Below are 18838 nucleotides of genomic sequence, written 5' to 3' on the forward strand. Positions count from 1 at the left end.
ATATGAATATAGATGATCTGGAGGATTTGTTTTCTTTTTGTTTTTCTTTCTTTTTAGAAGTGGGCAGAAAACATTAAGAAAAAACGTTTAAAAACATATGCTGCATATTTTCACGAAGAGTTTAGTGCATTGGTTTAATGTACAGACCAAAAGGCATCAATAGAGGTCAACATAATAACAATCGGCTGAGAATGAGAACACTATGACTTCAGTGACAACTTAACGTCATTATCATTCTTACCACATGCATTTGGATCGCAGGGACATTTTAATATTGTCTATACAGGCCTACCACACATAAAAACACACGAAATCGTCGTCACCGATACTCAGCAATCAAGCATATGCCATCATCGAACCTACAACAAGCTTACCAGTACTAATGATTGGTTCAGTAGAGAACTATTTTGATATAGAAACAGAAATAATCATAATAGCATTCACACACGCGCGCGCGCACACACACACACACACACACACACACGTCACTTAGTAATCAAGTGCGGTCCGTCAACAAGCCCGACAACTGTGGCCACTGATGCTTCAATGAATCGCGAATGATAGTACAGTGCACTCCCGTTATAACGAACACGGTTATAACAAAATTTCGGATACGACGTAGTATGATTCAGGCTCCCAAAATATCAATTAGACATCTTTATACACTTTATTATTTTTTTCGGCTATAACGAAAGAAAACTGTCGGTCCAGACGACTTCGTTATAACGGGAGTTGCCTGTAGAGGTACTCGGTTACATAAGCCGGCACAACAAGCTGACATTATTAACCAATATAGATAATCTCCATCAGTAAGCTGACAATAATAATCATAGATCAATGATAATTATGTAGCATAGCTTAATCTCAAGAACATACAATTGAAAGTGCGGATACATTCTTGCAGCTGGCGAGGAAAACATGGAGTCCTTTGACGTAGCAAAGAATGACTTCTTCCTTAGCGACGGCGGTTCTTTCTCTCAAAGTAGGCAAACTCCTATACAAAGTGAGTATTGAGATGATGATGATAATACAAACGAGCAAATATTGACGATGCATTTTGGGCCTGCAGTAATGCGAAATAAGAATTGCCACATGAAATGCCAAAACGGACGCAACACAGAGTTGAATGACTGTAGAGGGAATGGAGATGAATCTAATGACCCATTTAAATTAATCTATCCCAAAATAAATTCCTTAGCAAAACCCTATAAGCAAAACCAAATCTGCTCTGTGAAATTGAAATTGAAATTGAAATTGATCAGCTTTATTGCCATCAAAAACACACAGACGGGTGAAAAGTCCGAAGACTTATAATTCCCGTTTACAAAATAAAAATTACACATAGATACACGAAGATACCTTATACAATGCAAAGAATATCATATCAATAAAGGAAGATTAAATTAGTGAAGAATTGTTACAAACGCCAACGAACAACCAAAAAAGGCACATCATCAACAACCAAATTCATTGTAAATTGCACTGTGTAATACTCTTTTACGCATATCTCTTCATATATATCTCTTCATATTTCTTCATAGATATCTCTTCAAAGATATCGAAATAATGAGTATTTTCATTCCTACGCGTTTTTCTACCTCAAACTTTTAAAGGTTTGTTATTCATCAACAAAATCATTTCTTAAAGAGTATTATCATAATATGATATAGGCGTTACCATCAAAACAGGGCTAAGGGTCAACTTCCCCTGATATATAGGCACTGCCCTCACTAACTTCCCCTTTGCAACCCCCTGCTTCCCCCACCCCCACCCCGCTACTCCACCTTGCTGCTCCCCTGCCGCTCTTTTGCTGAGTGTGACCCTGTACATTCTTTTTAGTACTGGAGATACGCTTGATGCTGTAAAACGTGTAGTAATACATTCATGACATGCCATTTTGTTTGTACACAAACTCTTGAAGTCTTTTTTTTTCAATCGCATTTATGCCCAAGTCTCAAATCCTTACAATACTGATACCTGACTGATCATTTTCTGAAGTCATTCAGCCAGGAATAACATTGTCTTTTCGGCTCACTCATTCGTATAAACTATTAGAGAATTGTTTTGGCAAAGTGTAGAGAACTTCACAATTTCATACTCCCCTTATAGTCTTTATGTGTTTTTGTTTTCTTACCAAATCTTCACGGGTGTGCTTATAGATTTTTACTATTCATTTTTAGCTTATTATACCCTTTTCGCATAATTGCGAATAATTCTTTCAAAGGTATGCAGCGGCAGTGCATGTATAAACAAATCTTCAGAAGTTATGATAATATTTTATACTCACGATTAAAAACATGGCGGCCATTAACGTCGCCTTTGTCCTCACATCCAGATCTTGTGGGACTGCAAAGGAGAGTGAAAATGAAATAACCCTGCTTTCAGAATTTTAGCAAATTTTCATCCATAATGTATCTCATCGTAGCTTATCAAAACTGTATACTTATACGTCAGATAATTACCATGCTACACAATGTTCTCTTATATAGTTTATAAACACATTATTTAAATATTATTCTGTTCGAATTCTGTTCAAGCAATGAAGTATTTACTGACTAGCAAATTATCATCAAAAATAGCCTCGTCCGTCATCAAAACTGTGGTAAACCAAGACTTGGTGCAGTAATTACAAATTGTGCGATGCTTTTTCGGAGTTAAATGTTGTCTCACTTAAGTCTACACACACGTGGACAGTAATCATTTTTGTGTAATGACAACCTGTTTGCAGCTTCCTACATTAATTCCGTCACATGAAACAAAACAAAGAAAGTAATCAATTGTATCTCTTTTGACAATATAAACAGCTAAAATAAAGACAGATACTCACAGGTCAAGCCGAAGTTATCTGCCTTGGTGTAAACTTCTCGGACCCATCCTCCCCACTGCTTGCTGATCACACCGATGTTATGTTTCAAGTCGGTGGTTTTCACCTTCAGAAAAGCGGATTGAGCATCAAGCTTAGTTTAATTAAGAGACCAGATTATTACAGATATACTTATTTCTTAATGAAAGCAGTGATATCTGTGTAACTGTTCAACTCAAATCCAGTGAAATCACTAGAAGAAAAAAATACTCTGTTGTCCTTTCAATCAATGTTCGCGAATCTACGAGGACACAGCAAACTATGGGTATAGCGGTCAGCAGTGTTAAACAGTCGACCTGATTGTGACTCCACTTGCACATCACATTTCGATTGATTACGACATGCAGCCTACACAGTTGCTTTATATGAACGAACACTTCATGAGGTACACAGTTATTTACCTGTATGTATAGAGTAACATTACACGTGTCTACTTATCCACTACTCTTCCTTAGCACAAAGTTATTCACAACTGGCCCAATGAGAAATAAGCTTGATGTCACTGCGAAATAACGTGCATGCCTGATTGAGATTTCAGTGGTACTGAACTCATCTGCTAAGTGTTTGCTAATATACACACAGACGCACACACACACACACACACACACACACAACGCAACTTACTGTTACTCAGAGAAAGAGACAGACAGGCATACAGACAGACAAATAGACAGACAGACAGTTAATGAAGAGGGAAAGAGGGAGAGGAGGGGGAGGGAGGATGCGAGGTAGAGGGAGCTAGCTGACTCTAGGACATGAAGATATTAAAAATTAATTGACACCTCAAAGTTCACGTCTCCCGTGCAGCAGACCTCCTGGCAGAGGCAACAGGGTCCCCGAACTTTGAGAACTGTGTTACCATGGTGATCGAGGATGTCCAGGTGAACCTTCCAAGGGCTGAGACTACATCCGGGACATATGTAAAGTAAACTTGACAGCAGGATTCGTAATGAGGAATATGAGAAACAATGAATTTGCTGAGATTCGACAGCCTTCTTTCAAAGTGTTTTGACCTCTTAGAGAGCGTTGCAAGAAAGTTGCTATCAATCACGTCAATTGCAAATCCTCAAAATCAATTGCAAGTCTTGCAGCGATCACAAATTTGCAATCAAATGCAAGCTACAATTATTATGTTATAGAAGAAAGATGCAGGTGATTGCAAATCAATTCTAACTTGCAATTGATTGCAAGCTCATGCAACGGTTACTTACGATTGATTCCAAGTTGCAATTGATCTATCAAATGCAAGATTTGCAATAGATATTTGCAATCGATAGCAGCTCGACCTTTTTTGCAACACCGTCTTAAAGGCCACCGCACACTACACGATCAGACTGGTCTTAAAGTCTTAAAGGACAAGTTCACCTTCATAAACATAAGGATTGAGAGAATGTAGCAATATTAGTAGAACACATCATTGAAAGTTTGAGGAAAATCAGACAATCCGTTCAAAAGTTATGAATTTTTGAAGTTTTTGTGCAGTACCCGCTGGATGAGAAGACTACTGCAGTGTATGAATAACTTAGATGTCACATGCGTACAACAATATAAGGAAAATATAAAGAGAATTTCACAAAATTCCATCTATTGAAAAAAGTACACATTCCCCTGACTAGTTACCGACAAATGTTATGGGTAATATTATTCCCCCTGCCTTTAGAAAGAGGCAAGTCAAGTGCTCAATTATTATGCGAAAAAAGTGAAAATAAGTTGAATTTTCTTTTACATTTTCTTTATACTGTTGTACGCATATGACTCACAAGCTGTAGTAGTCTCCTCATCCAGCGGTTCCAACACAAAAATTCAAAAAATTCATAACTTTTGCATCGATTGTCCAATTTTCCTCAAACTTTCACTGATGTGTTTTACTAATATTGTTGCATTTTCTCAATCCTTATGTTTATGAAGGTGAACTTGTCCTTTAAGCCAAGCTGGGTCTTAAGACCAGTCGTACGACCGGACACCGCACACTATACGACCCGACTGTAAAGCGCGCGCAGTGCGCACTGCGTGCGCTTGCATTTTACTGCATTGTGAATTGCTGAAAGCTCACGACTGGTCGTAGAGATTCAACATGTCAAATCTCTACGACTGGCGCTAAGACCCAGTCGTACGACTAGAAAATGGCAAGACTGTGACGTCACACTTCTAGTCTTAAGGTCTTAAGACCGGTGAATCGGGGCAAAATCGTGTAGTGTGCGGCGGGCTTTAGAGTATAATACTATGAGAACACGTTATAATGTACGTCTACCATGTCTACTATTGACATTTAAACGAGCATGCAAATACAATATATAATTATGTATACAGACTGTATATAAATAGGCCTACGATATTTGTAAGAGTAAAACATCGCTTCAAGTTTTGATCTAAGGTTTGAGGAGGGTCCAAATCTCCACTTAAAAATGCTGAATCGATTTGGACACCTAAGTTGTTTGTTTTTTCACAAAGAAATTTTATTCATACAAACATTCAGGTACAAAATAAATGTCACATACAGTACATAAAGACAAATGATCGAAATTTGACAGGCAACTGCGAAACAAATATTGTAAATGCGATTCCAATTGATATTAGATACAAAACCTTCAGTTTTCTCAGACATATATTCGTCTATACTTTCTTTGCTTGCTTTAGAAATTGACAAAATTGGCTAAAATGTAACCATTTCTTTTTATTTCTTACAGAAAATATGAAGTATTTTTGCGTACAAATAAACTACGTTGTAATATTTTGGATTTTCTGTCGAACCAAGTATAAAGGAACTTTTAATAATCAAAATTTTCTTCTGTAACATAATTTCTTGTATTTGAGCAATAAGCCTTTGGGTAGCGTCACATTCCCAAAACAGATGTGCATGATTGTTTCTGGAGCTCGAACAAAACGTACAGAGGTGTGCGTCACATAGCCCCATTGCAAAAAGTAATTTGTTAACACCAATATTTCTATGCAAAATTTTATACTGAAAATAACGAAGTCTTTGATTCAAAGTACAAGATCAGGAACATTATATATTTTAGTCCAATCTAAGTTTTTGGTTAAAAATTTCTTCCCATTTTCTTTCTGATTTAGATGGTTGAAATATCCTATCACATAACATTCGATGTATATATCGACATATCTTAATTCTTTTAAACAAATTATATATCGTATCTTCTTGTTGCGTCTTTATTTCATTATCATTTACTGATTACCTTTCAATATATTTTGTCCACTCTAAGGGGATTGCATGAATAACTGAAAAATACTCTAAAAAATTACAACAAACTACGTATTTAGCTCGAAACTGTTCAAACTTTAAAAAGGATGAACCGTCATCACTCAATTATTGTTTAATCTTTAACATATCCCTTTGAAACATAGTTTTTTAAAAACAATCTCATTATTTATACGAATTAATGAATTAAACCAAATTACCTGGTTTTTCACTTGTTCTACGGATAACTTGGGGGGAAAGGTATATTCACACCAAGCCTTAAGAATTTCACGTATTTTCACGTATTTTCACGTATTTGGACACCTATAGTAAGTACGGGAACGCTCGCTACACTTATTATTATTTGTGTGTGTGTGTGTGTGAAAATACTGAAATCGAAAATTGATTAACGTATTATAATATGCATATAGATATATGAAATTTCTTTTTTTTCTTTGTTCATAAGATTTTATATCCTCATGTGCTTACGTGCTTACAGGACAGTATAAAAAGATTGATTTATTATGTGTACATACTTCTATAGATAGATACATTCATGCATAGATATCTATATCAATTTATATACACCTTTGTTCATATAGATATCAATATGTAGGCCTATGTATGTGGGTATGTATTTATCAGTCTGACTTTGCACCTTGCATTTACTTACTAATGTATTCATAATTATTGGTCTTCCTATCTATTCAGTTTCTGATATATTCCTCAATCTCAGCTGCTACTACCAATGAGTGTGGGTCATGGTAAACAACTATTAAGGGCAAGTCGCGCATTTGGGTCCGCTTGCGTTTACACCAATTAGAGGCCGGCCCGAGACTACCTCCTCGATGTACTCTCGGGCCGCCATTTGGTATCGCAATTTGGTACCCCATTTGGTACCGCATTTCGACTTTTGTGCGTTTACACCAACCGAAAGGCCGGCCTTTCGGTTGGTGTAAACGGGGTCTAAGTCGAAAGATCAAACTTCGGATCTTACGTCTGTCTGACTGAGCCGATCACTGTTCCCGGAGGTGATTCCACATCGATGGTATAGGCGCAGTGATTGAAGCAGGCGCAGCACGGCCAGCCGGAACAACACTTAAAAGGGCGAACTAACCGCATAACCTCCTGTATACATGGTCGCAGATGTACGAATCAAAGTAAGGAGAGAAGTATTGGTCATAATGGTCATTGTGGAAAAAAATTATATATATATATAGTCGAGACAATGTAATGATGACAAAAGCTAGCCGGCTTCCTGCAACATCTTTTGTCATCATTACATTGTCTCGACTATAATTCTTCCTAAGATGACAGAGGCGTACGGTTCGAGTATCAGCATCATCGCACTATATATATATATATATATATATATATATATATATATATGCAAAACATTTTGTGCCAACGCTTAAACTTCCAGGTCGTGCACTGGAGATATTATGTAGGCGTAAGACAGTATAATTAGTATTCCACGGGAGCCGTAGCTTCTTCTTCTTATTTCCTTTATTTTGTGTTCGAGCTTTCGGCCGTGTCGGCCTTCATCAGGATCTATGCAAACAAAATGTCATTTATTGTGCCACTACCAGTGATATTTATAACATGACAGCACATACATGTAAGTCATGTTATAAATATCACTGGCAGTGGCACATTTGTCATTTTGTTTGCCTGTCAGCTGCCTGTATAGATCCTGATGAAGGCCGACATGGCCGAAAGCTCGAACACAAACTAAAGGAAATAGGAAGAAGAAGTTATGTCTCCCGTGGAATACTAATTATATTGTCTTACGCCTATATATATATATATATATATATATATATATATATTATAGACATTAAGAAACTATATCGTAATGCTATTCCAGAAAAGTGATAATTATAAATTTTATCATCACTATCGCAATAATTTTTCTACAATCATATTATATTAAACATTGTCATTATCATCATGTGACCAACATCATTGTCTTGTAATATTGCTATGCATTTACAATAAAAAGACAGTATATGATCAAAAGCAAATGTCTTTTACATCGTTTGCTTAATTAGCCAAAGGTCTTTCACATCATTAAGTTTGCTCAATTAGCCAGAGGTTTTTCACATTATTTGATTCGAAAATTAGAAAGGCATTTTAGCGCAGTATCAATAGACATTCTCTACTGTTTTTTACCTGTATATCTCACAAAAGATAAATTCCAAAGTTACTCTCTAAAAAAAATCGAGTGAAAATTTTCACTCTTAAAGGAGTGAATACAAAAAAGAGTGAATTTAGAGTGAAATTGGAGTGAATTTAAAGTGAAAATGTTCATTTTCACTCGTTTTAGAGTGACGTCAGGGATCACTCCAAAATCTTCGAGTGATCCCTGAGGTCACTCCAAAATGAGTGAATAATGAACATTTTCACTCGAAATTCACTCCAATTTCACTCTAAATTCACTCTTTTCTGTATTCACTCCTTTAAGAGTGAAAATTTTCACTCGATTTCTTTTAGAGAGTACTAATTTGCAAAGTGCAGTGTTTATTGGAAATTAATAGGTCCACTCTGAACGCTTTGCCGTATATATTTCTGTTACTAGATGTGACATGACGTGTGTTTCATGAAAGAGGACACGAAAGACAAGAAAATCTTTGCATGACGTGTCCATGATAGATTACTGTACCTTTTGGGTGTTGTCTAAAAACCCGAGCGTAAATCCACGTTGGTTTCCACAAAAATTCCTATGGCACGTTTCAGATTCTACAGTGGGGAGAAAATGGGATTCGACTTGATGATACACAAAACAAATGGCATCGGCAGACAGATTAGTAATGACCTCTTTTTTTCTGTCCCCAAACAAATACTGACAAGCAGTAATAAATAGTTGTTTGATGATACCCGAAAATGATTTGTGAAGTGAGGACATCATCATTAAATTTGATTCGTAAAAGCATAATGAACTTTAGAATGATAAGATACAAGTACATATAAATATAAATATACAATACAATAAAACGTTGCACACAAAAGAAAATCAGGCCTACCTTCAAAAGCGTAGTATATTTGTTGTCCCATAGAATTCTTGATGACATATTTATTTTCCAGCTCGTATGGAGTCACAACTGTGGTTGGAATTGAAAATGAGTAGTGAAAACTTCAAATCAATAATTCTTGCGCAGAGTTGTTTTTATTACATGTATCATTGACAAACTGAGCTTCATAGGTGCATTAATCTGAATGTAATACGTGCGCAGTACCCGCTGCTATAAGGAATCAGAACCATCACTGTCCTGTCTGACAAGTTTCATGAGGTTGTTGGTTCGAATCCCATGTAATCGTATTCTCATGATTTTTATCATGGCTATAGTACTGAAACACCGAATAATTCGTGTTTATTTACAACGGTGAGGGGCAATTTGTCAATCAGTTGCAATACAAACATCTTCTTATTTGGTTGTCATAAAACTGGTCTTGGCAATGAAAATAGTCAGAATACTGGGTAGTATATACACGCATGTCTATACGAATCGAATTGCTCTAATATTATCTATCAAAGCTTTTATGTCATATTCGAAACCAGATAATATCAAGCAAAGGAAATAGATTATACGATCAATGCGATTGTTGATATTAGAAAAAATCACCCTAGCTTTAAATCCTTGCTCACTATACCTAGGTAAAACATATGATAGCTTGTACAACAAACTATACAGTACATTTTTTTTCTTCAGATAATCTATGAGCTCCCTCGTGGAGACGATATGAGCTCCCACGTGGAGACATGGTATAATTAATATTCTTGTTTAATATCTCTAAGATTTATAATGTTTGTTTAAGTTAGTATTGTCTGGGGCAAATTATTTGTATAGGGCCCCAATTTTTTTTTCTCTTCTTTCTTTCTTTCTTTAAAACAACAACAACAACAACAACAACAACAACAACAACAGATAATCTAAGCTGATTTGAAATGCTAAATTTTCAACTTTCCTCTCAAAATGGTGTAAAGTGACCAAATCCAAATAAACGAAATAATGGCAAAATATCGACATCTCGACAGTCTGCCTTTTTTTTTGGGGGGGGGGGGGGGTAGCGTATCGTACTGAGGGTAGAGTTTTTATATTTTTCTTTATCTCTTTTGATAGTATCAGTAACATACACTTTGTTAACAGTATTCATGTATGGATGTGGAATCAGTTTCTAAAATAGCAGATTATACAGCTAATAGTCTGCAATGTGCAGTGATGGAGATGCTAAGTATACTATAAACTCATGAATTAAACACAATGCCCACAATAAATGGTCATCTCAAACGTACGTTCAAAAAGCTCGACGACCTGGTGTACGAGAACCTGATCGACGAGGGCAAGATATTCGAGACCAGAGGGACATCCACTGACCCCACCTGGCCTATCCATCCACTCTACAGGGGGTGCTGACAGCCCCATGGTGACCGTCTATCAAGTTTGTCAATTTTATCAGAAAGAAGGAGAAAAATAGGTGAGATATTAATAAGAATGTCCAATAATGTCCAAGAAATGATGTAAGTATATAATGGCGCAGATAGCAATAATGTTCACGTAAAAAAGAGTACATACATGGCGAGAGATTCATAATATCTAAGATATTTTGATGATTTCTTTTCAATAGCGAAAATCACTTTAGTATATCTCAGATATACTAAATTGATTTTCGCTATTGAAAAGAAATCATCAAAATATCTTAGATATTGTGAATCTCTCGCCATCGTGGTCTTTCCATTTATACCGTGATGGATTTGTAAGATAAGATAGGGAAAGGGAATGACCGTGCACTTCAAAAAGAACAAAGTAATTCTCCCTATATAGTCGGCGGACAAGATACATTTACGTCGATGTAGGGCAATTTGTCAATCAGTTGCAATGAAATAGTAAATATTATCATAAACACATTGAAAAATACAAAGAGCAAAGGATCGAGGCCTTAAGTAGTAAATTTACGTACCTCTGGGGCATCGGAGGAGAATTTGTAGGTCATATTAGCAGCCCCTCTGCCTGAGGTTGGCATATGTACAGCCTCATTTGTTCCTGCAAGGGGAATTTCAATCCATGGCTGCAGAAGCGACACAGCGGTCGGTGCCTGATCCACCGGGGGTGGCAGCGGGTCTTTCTCGCTCTGCCCTTCGTCTTGTTCGTCCATGCTGCTCTTGGGATCCTTGCAAATCAAAATATCAATATCTATTAAAATTGTCGGAAGGTTAATGAGTTCCTTGCTTTGAAAAAAAAACCAACAACTTCAGAATCACACTGAAATGACCGGAGAAACAATTGCCTGCACTTAGGATTTCATTGTAACTAAGTTTGGATCTTTCAACCTTTCACAAAACTATGATCACCCAGTGTTATATGAGTAGATATAGAAGGTCACCTTTTAGTATATTGCATGGAATAAGGTTGAAATCTGTTTAGTTTCACATGTTCCTTTTGCTCTGAGCTTATCGCATATTTGCGACAGTCATTTAGATGAAAAACTACTGCAGTATCGCCATAAAGAACTACTTTAGCCTAAATCATGTTTGGGATACTATTCCAGTCATCGTTTTATTTGCTAATTAGACGCGATGCCTGTCACAACGCTTGTCACCATCTAAAGCCATACACAAATAACCTGATCAATTTTTAAATCCCTTTATAGTCTACAGAACTTTAGTCCAGAGGTGTCCTGTATGGCATGCTACATTTCCGACATATCTCGCCCCTTTCAGTTTTTGGCCCACCTTCACGGTAAAGTGGTCAAAAAAGAGTTTTTGTAAACACGTATTGATGGCTTTTGCTGTGTGGGGTACGGATATTGGTGGCGACAACAGCTGTGTGAAGAACGCAACACAGAGAAATTTGAGAAATTCGTAGTATACAATCATCAAAATCATCAAAATCATGAATTATGACAACTTTCTTTGAATCCAAGTGCCATCACTGATGTATGGACTGCTGGACAGAAGAGCTGCACAAGTTCGTTAGATCACGGCAGCGCAATATAGAGAGATTAAAAAATATCTATTCATTCGTCATGAAAAGTACGCATAAGTAATTCCTGGACTACTGACAATGTATAAGTTTAATGATATTCTCCTTGCCCTTCAAGTTACGCGGTCCTTCAATATGGGGCGTACAGGGAGATAATCATGTTTGAAATCAGCTTTACATTTTCACAAGTCCATTATTGTTAAACTATTGTGAAATCATGTATTTCATCCTCGCTATCCATCTGGTTACGGCTGGTTACAGACAGTGTGAAGTTTTCACGCGGCATTAGTTTTGAAGAAGGCGCGTACTTCCAAACGTGCATCAAATAGCGGAGGGTTCCTTATTGTAACGGTGCGAAAGCTCGCTAACGTCACCATTATTTGGAATTTGATCGAGAAAACACCGCGAACAAAGGTTACAGGGGACTTTGACTTTTTACATGCACTGTTCGGTGCATTCTATGACCTTTGAACTATTGTTTGGGAGTATGCAGGAAGAAAAACACAAAAGAGAAAATTCCACTTTTGAGAGATGTGCATGCTCTTTGCGTATCACACATCAAGAACACAGGATAGTGCACTGCCCTCAGCAGAATATAGATAATGGTTTGATGATTGGCATGCAAATGGGGTTATAATTAGCTCTAGAATCTGCCGTATTTACTACTGAACTTTCTTATTTAGATGTGGAAGGCCTACATGCTGTGTTTGCCAAGCATGCTGGGAAAATGTTATGAGAGAATTTTTCAATCGATTCCACTGATTTTTTATCTTAAGCTCTGTGATTCGATCGCATACATAAAAGTAGTAGATGTAGTACTATATACAAATGAAGCTGAATCACGCCAACCAGAAAATAGTGATAATAATGTGTTTCTATTAATATAGATACTTCCTCACTTTGGAGTGCAGGTGCGGATCCAGAAATTCCGTAAAGAAGGGGCGCCTTTACAAAAAAAAATCAAAACCAAAAAAAAATAAATAAATAAAGGGGGGACGCTCGCCCGGGGAGTTCCCCCTCCCCCCCCCCCCCTTGATCCGCCACTGAAGTGGGTTACTGTGAGTGATAGACACGACTCTTTAACCCTCTGCATTCCACGTTAATTACCTGTCCCTAGATTTGTGTGAGAAATTTTTACACATATATTGACTCATTGGCAAACAAGGACTTGATAAAAAAGATATGTGTGATTTTCCAGTATGAGTTGCACTCTAGTATGTAACGAGGTTTGAGTTTGAGTATGAGTTTGACTTTATTTTATTTCACCACGTATCACTCACTTCAGCCAATGGTTGTTCTCCTATGAGTCCGTGTAGTTTAAAAACTATTTACATAATACAACATTTACACAACACATAGTATAGGAAACGAAAGAAAAATAAACAAACAAACAAACACACACACACACACAAAGGCAAAACATACAAAATCATTTAACATTACAAAAATAGGAATTATATAACAGAAAAAATGATTGGCAATGTTACAGTTCAATGCAATTTATCTATCTTATTCATAAATATAAAGAAGGATACACTTATTCCATAATTTGGCACAGCAATCCCCATGGCGTTGAACAAAATCACCCCATTATGTGACCTTGGCACATACTGTAAGTGGCTAAGTAGCAATCATCATGATCAAAACACAACACAAGAATGATGTTTCAATATCGTCATCAACATGAGTGTTTTTAGCCGGAAAATTTCTTACCCTTTCTAATGCAGTCTTCAGTTGAAGAGTGCAGCACACACCCAACTCTCACAGGCTGACGTTCAGTGTTCTATCGCGAGGAATAGGGCCTAGCAACTAAAGATTAGTGAGACTTGCAGTGCTTTGGCGTTGGGCCTTTTGTCGAGTTATTGTTCAAATCTGTGTCATTGAAGGCCCGTAACCAGGGCAGAGTTACTCAGGCCACAAAGTAGCTCGTCAGGCGTGAGATTATGCGTCTGCACCGCTGAGGGAGCGAAGTATGACAAGGGTGTAGGAGGGTATGTACGAGGTCTCACGATCCTAATTCAACTCGCGCATTGCCTACAGGGATGAGGTAGTGTTATTTTTTACCAAAAAAATAATTAAAAACCAGTCAAGTGGAAAATTGCCACCTTTGGTAATGTTTGACATTGCTTGAGGACAGGAGCTTCTGCAGGCTATGAAGAAGTTGAATGAATCAGGGTTCTTGTATTTTAATGAATTTTTGTTCATGTAATTTGCTATTTTTATCATTTTTGAGAGTGACTGGATGACTAGTCTAGTATGGAGGCTCTTAACTTTTTTAGAGCTGGAAAACATCCCAAAATATGTTGTTTGCTTGAAAGCAGAGAACATTTCCCTTCATCTGCTTCAATTCAAAAAAATTCTATGATTCGATTGATTTTTTATGATTTATGGAATATGCTGCATTTAACACAGGTTTCTATGGGAGCCGGGAAAAGGAGGCCACGACCTTTCGCGAAGGGTATAGGAGGGTACGACCCTTGGGGAAGGGTGTAGGAGGGTGTATACGAAATTACAATCCATAAGTGGAAAGGGTGTAGGAGGGTGTGTGCGCCCCTTCCACGGTAAGGAGATTTGATTTGGCTTTTTTCAAATCGTGCCATCCAGTGCACATATAGGCCCTACTGAGATAAGTATATGGTGGATTATGGGGGGGGGGGGGGGGGGGGGGAGAGGATCCGTTTGAACAACAACAACAAAAACAACAACAAAAGGAAACGTGAATTCCCGAAGCTCAAATGCAATTGATGAGTGTAGCTCTTTTAGACTTCAAAAATAGGCACAAATTCGCAAGGATCAATCTTCTTCGGAGAGGGCTACACTTGATTCCAATTCTCCAAAGAATGGAGCATCAAAAATGGAGCATCAAAACTGTGAAATAACGTGCGATTAGAAATCAGGACTAATCCCAACTGCAACATCATTTAAACCAAGAATCAAAGTACATGATTGATTTAACTTTTCTTCATTGTTTAAGGACCTTAACTTAAATGCAAAGCAAATGCATGTTGACTTGTGTTAACTTGATTAATGATACCCTCAACATCATCATATCAAGACATTCATTTGGCCACATACAGATTGCCGACTAATGAAATTCTAAATACGTCCCGTATATCTTATATTTTTTTAATTAAGGGTTTTGTTTCAGATTGCTTGAATACGCCCTATGAATTCCTTCCAAATCAAGATCATGTCAATGGCATAATTTGTCATCCAAAGTTTTAAACAATGCTAGAGCACTAATAATGACAGAAGAAATTGGAATGCACCTTTTTCGTCCATCCATCCATCCATCCATTCATTCATTTTATTCATTTCATTAATTTCATTTCCTGTAAAATGCAATTACAGCGTAACATTTACATGCGTGGTCATACAAAGTCAGGGCAAAATTAACATAAAAAAGTATTGTAAACGGACATACAATTACATATTGTGACAAGTATGCAACTGTACCAAAACAAGGTTGCAAGAAATGGAGGGGACTGCTGAAAAGCATGCAGGGTTTGTAGCACAATCCCTTCATGAACTATAACTAATTACTGAACGAACAAAATTAAAGAAAATTGCCCCCCCCCCCCAACAAAAGACAAAGAAAAAAAAAGAAAAAGTGCACGCAAGCACAAACACACACACACACACACACATATATACACAAACAAACAAACACACATACACACACACACACACACACACACGAGATATAGCTTTCGAAGGGAAAATGGATCAAAGGAAAAAAAGAATACAAGGGTCAATACCATCATGGACCTATACAACACATGGACATTCATCACTCGTTAATTAATTCATGCACCTGTTTCTGTCAAAAGCGTCACAAAAACATTTTGAACATGCTTTCCTGCTTTAATCCAGTGTTGTCCACCGACAGCCAGCCTGGATAAAAACAAGACGGCGCTTTGAGAAATCTAAAAACTACATGCGCAGAAGCTAATAACTCTCTTAAATCAAGAAAAATGCATGTGCAGTTGTAGTGTATATCCGTGTATATTGCGAAATCATCGCTAAAGCAATTTCATTTGCGAAATGCAAGTACTTTACAAGAAAAAGCAACTAATCAAGCAGATTGACTGTGATTTGTAATCTATTTTTCCCCATTTGTCGCACATTGTTTCAGAGTAAACATGGGCAGTGACAGTAGACGACATGCTTGTCTTGCCATTCAGGGATGTTACATGCATGGCCGCAAGTGGCCGCTTCAGTAATTACCAATTTTGTGACGCAAAATTTGTCCTTGTTTCAGGTTTGGTGCTCCCCATCATTGGTGTTTATTCAAAGGCAGTTGAGTATGAAAAGGCACCTCAGGCAAATATGACTGAAATGAGGGAAACCGGGTTCTTTTGTCAGTGATGATGCAAGATAACACAATCGTCATTGTCCAAACGTCTGAGTGTACTCATTAAGATGCACAAAATCAGGTGGCGGTGGTGAACATTGGATCAAAGAAAGACCTCCGTTCATGGTCCATTATGTGTAGTAGGTCCATGATACCATCAACGTAAGCCAAAATTAGTCTCATTGGATGTTAATATTGTTACTTTCTGTATTGTAATGGAAAACATGATCCCCGTGTATGTGTGCCTTTGTTGTTCGTGATATCATTACTATCATTACTTGGTGATGATGAGCAATAGCGTTACAATTTCATCGAGCCATTTAGTAATCACGATAATAGGTATAGCTGCCACAATTTGGGAGCATGAAAGTACGTTCCTATATAGCCATCGATATCTAGGCTGCGGGGAAGAAGCGGACATTTTTACTTATCGTCTGTCATGTTTTTAGAGGACTTGTCGGCTTGTGGCCAGCTTACATGTTCTGCAGAAGGCCTTAGAGGTATTCGGATACTGTTGCAACAATCATGAATCACATGGCTTTATAAAACCCTTGGTCATGCTTAATCAAACTATCGTCTTTGCTATCTGATGAGTCTGTTTCCGACCTATTTTGCAGAGTTCATCACTCGGGTGAAACTTATCAATATCGGAGCAAAGCTGAGGAAAATGTTGCGTGATCTATTGGTGTGTCGCGATGGCAACGACCGAATTTAGAAATTATCAATGGCTGAAGTCACACTTAACTTCGACAAGGCTCTCTGCATTAATTGCCACCGCCATAATATATAATATTATAGGAACAGCATGGTGATATAATGTTGGGCGTGATGCTGAATGGTAGCAAATGGGCGGGACCAAACCTGCTGGGACGTGATTGGCTCAAAGTTCTGCGACTGAACTAGCAAGAGGTGCATCAAGTCAATGTAGACGACCGTTTGTAAGAAAAAGAAAATGTGCTCCCAAGTACCACCCTGGCATGTATTTACACCTGAACTCCTAATGCTCGAAAGAGTGTTTAGTTAAATTCAGGCTGTACCACGAAAGTTTGCAAAGGCCCGAAAAGTGCCACTGTTTTGTCGTGAGCCGGGTCGAGTGTGATCTGGATTGGCTGCAAGACAAAATCAGATAAGAGAACCCGTACAACACTCAAAACGGGAGGCAACGATTGCCCATCAACAAATCGGATTATGAAATCTGAAACGGACACATTGTTTGCACTGCGGAATTGTTATTACGGACTTCTATCTTTTTTAGTTACTGATGTAAATCACGCAATGGTTTAAGTGGTGCAGGATATTTCAAGTAGGATTTCATCCAAAAACACAAAAAACGACATATAAAAAGTGCTCTAAAAACTGATAAGAATATTAATAGAAATAATGAAACAAAAACACTACTGAATGACATTTTACTTGAAGGAATTCAAATTAGAATGACATATATATGAATGATTTTCACGGTACTTCGATACGTCACTGATGTTTCACGAAAAGAACTTTATCATAAACCAATTTTAAGACGATGAGATGCGGTGTATACATAGTGTATGCCATTGCATGAATAAAAGATGCGAATGATAGTTCACGTGCGCCTGAAGAATAGTTTTAAATATATGAATATATACATACATATATATATATATATATATATATATATATATATATATATATATATATACATGTATATACATGTATATGTGAATTCATATATATCATATGATACCTATAGTGACTTCGACTGTCTCTTTGAAAAGAACCGATCATAATGCCAACCCTGAAATACAACTACAGCTTCATAATCCTCATAAACAAAAGGCGAGTGAGTGAGAGAGAGAGAGAGAGAGAGAGAGAGAGATTGTCTCTTCTTTTAATACACAGAAATACGCATATAGTCAAAGGGAGCAAGAACAACCCTTTCTTTTAGTATCATGGTATGTTATGCAAAATAATTATAAAAATTCTGACTTCATCATCAGGGACAGAAAACATTTTATTTGAACATTACATACAGTACCTCAGTGTAAGAATATAACAATACAAAGTCATATTATACATCAATACATTCATATGTATATTATGTAATTGTATATATGTGAGACATATATATATATATATATATATATATATATATATATATATATATATATATATACATATATAGTTGCTGGGGCGACAAGACCTCGTATCTACAAAATGTCAAATGTTCAGGAGAGCAAGAAAAATGGCAGCCGAAGTACTGTATCCAATGGGATAGACATTCCTTTGACATGCTGTGGTGGCTTCATTTTTGGGGTAAGACATCTAGGATTTGGACAGGACATCACTTAAGTGATTATCTGACCATTACTCCAAAAAATTCATTTTCACCAAAATTGCAGATACAAGGTCTTGTCACCCCAGCAACGATATATATATATATATATATATATATATATATATATATA

The 18838-nt window shown here is 37.0% G+C and overlaps 1 protein-coding gene across 1 annotated transcript; it reads right to left on the reverse strand.

Moving 5' to 3' along the window:
* Positions 1-955: 955 nt before the first annotated feature.
* LOC139712342 (phospholipid scramblase 3-like) lies at positions 956-11213 on the reverse strand. Its single transcript, XM_071624175.1, has 6 exons — positions 11019-11213; positions 10354-10492; positions 3646-3713; positions 2828-2930; positions 2288-2346; positions 956-994 (listed from the first exon to the last, which is right to left on the reverse strand). The coding sequence occupies exons 1-6, from the start codon at positions 11211-11213 to the stop codon at positions 956-958; spliced, it is 603 nt and encodes a 200-aa protein (XP_071480276.1).
* Positions 11214-18838: the final 7625 nt, after the last annotated feature.

Source organism: Diadema antillarum, unplaced genomic scaffold, assembly GCF_040938485.1.
Source record: "Diadema antillarum isolate AM-2024a unplaced genomic scaffold, OU_Dant_1.0 seq00001794_RagTag, whole genome shotgun sequence".
Lineage (NCBI taxonomy): Eukaryota > Metazoa > Echinodermata > Echinoidea > Diadematoida > Diadematidae > Diadema > Diadema antillarum.

Coding starts and splice junctions, on each gene's coding strand:
- LOC139712342 (XM_071624175.1), bottom strand. CDS start 11,213: ATGGACGAACAAGACGAAGGGCAGAGCGAGAAAGACCCGCTGCCACCC. Junction 10,493..11,018: donor TCTCCTCCGATGCCCCAGAG/GTACGTAAATTT, acceptor CAAACTTGATAG/ACGGTCACCATGGGGCTGTC. Junction 2,347..2,827: donor AGATAACTTCGGCTTGACCT/GTGAGTATCTGT, acceptor TCTCCTTTGCAG/TCCCACAAGATCTGGATGTG.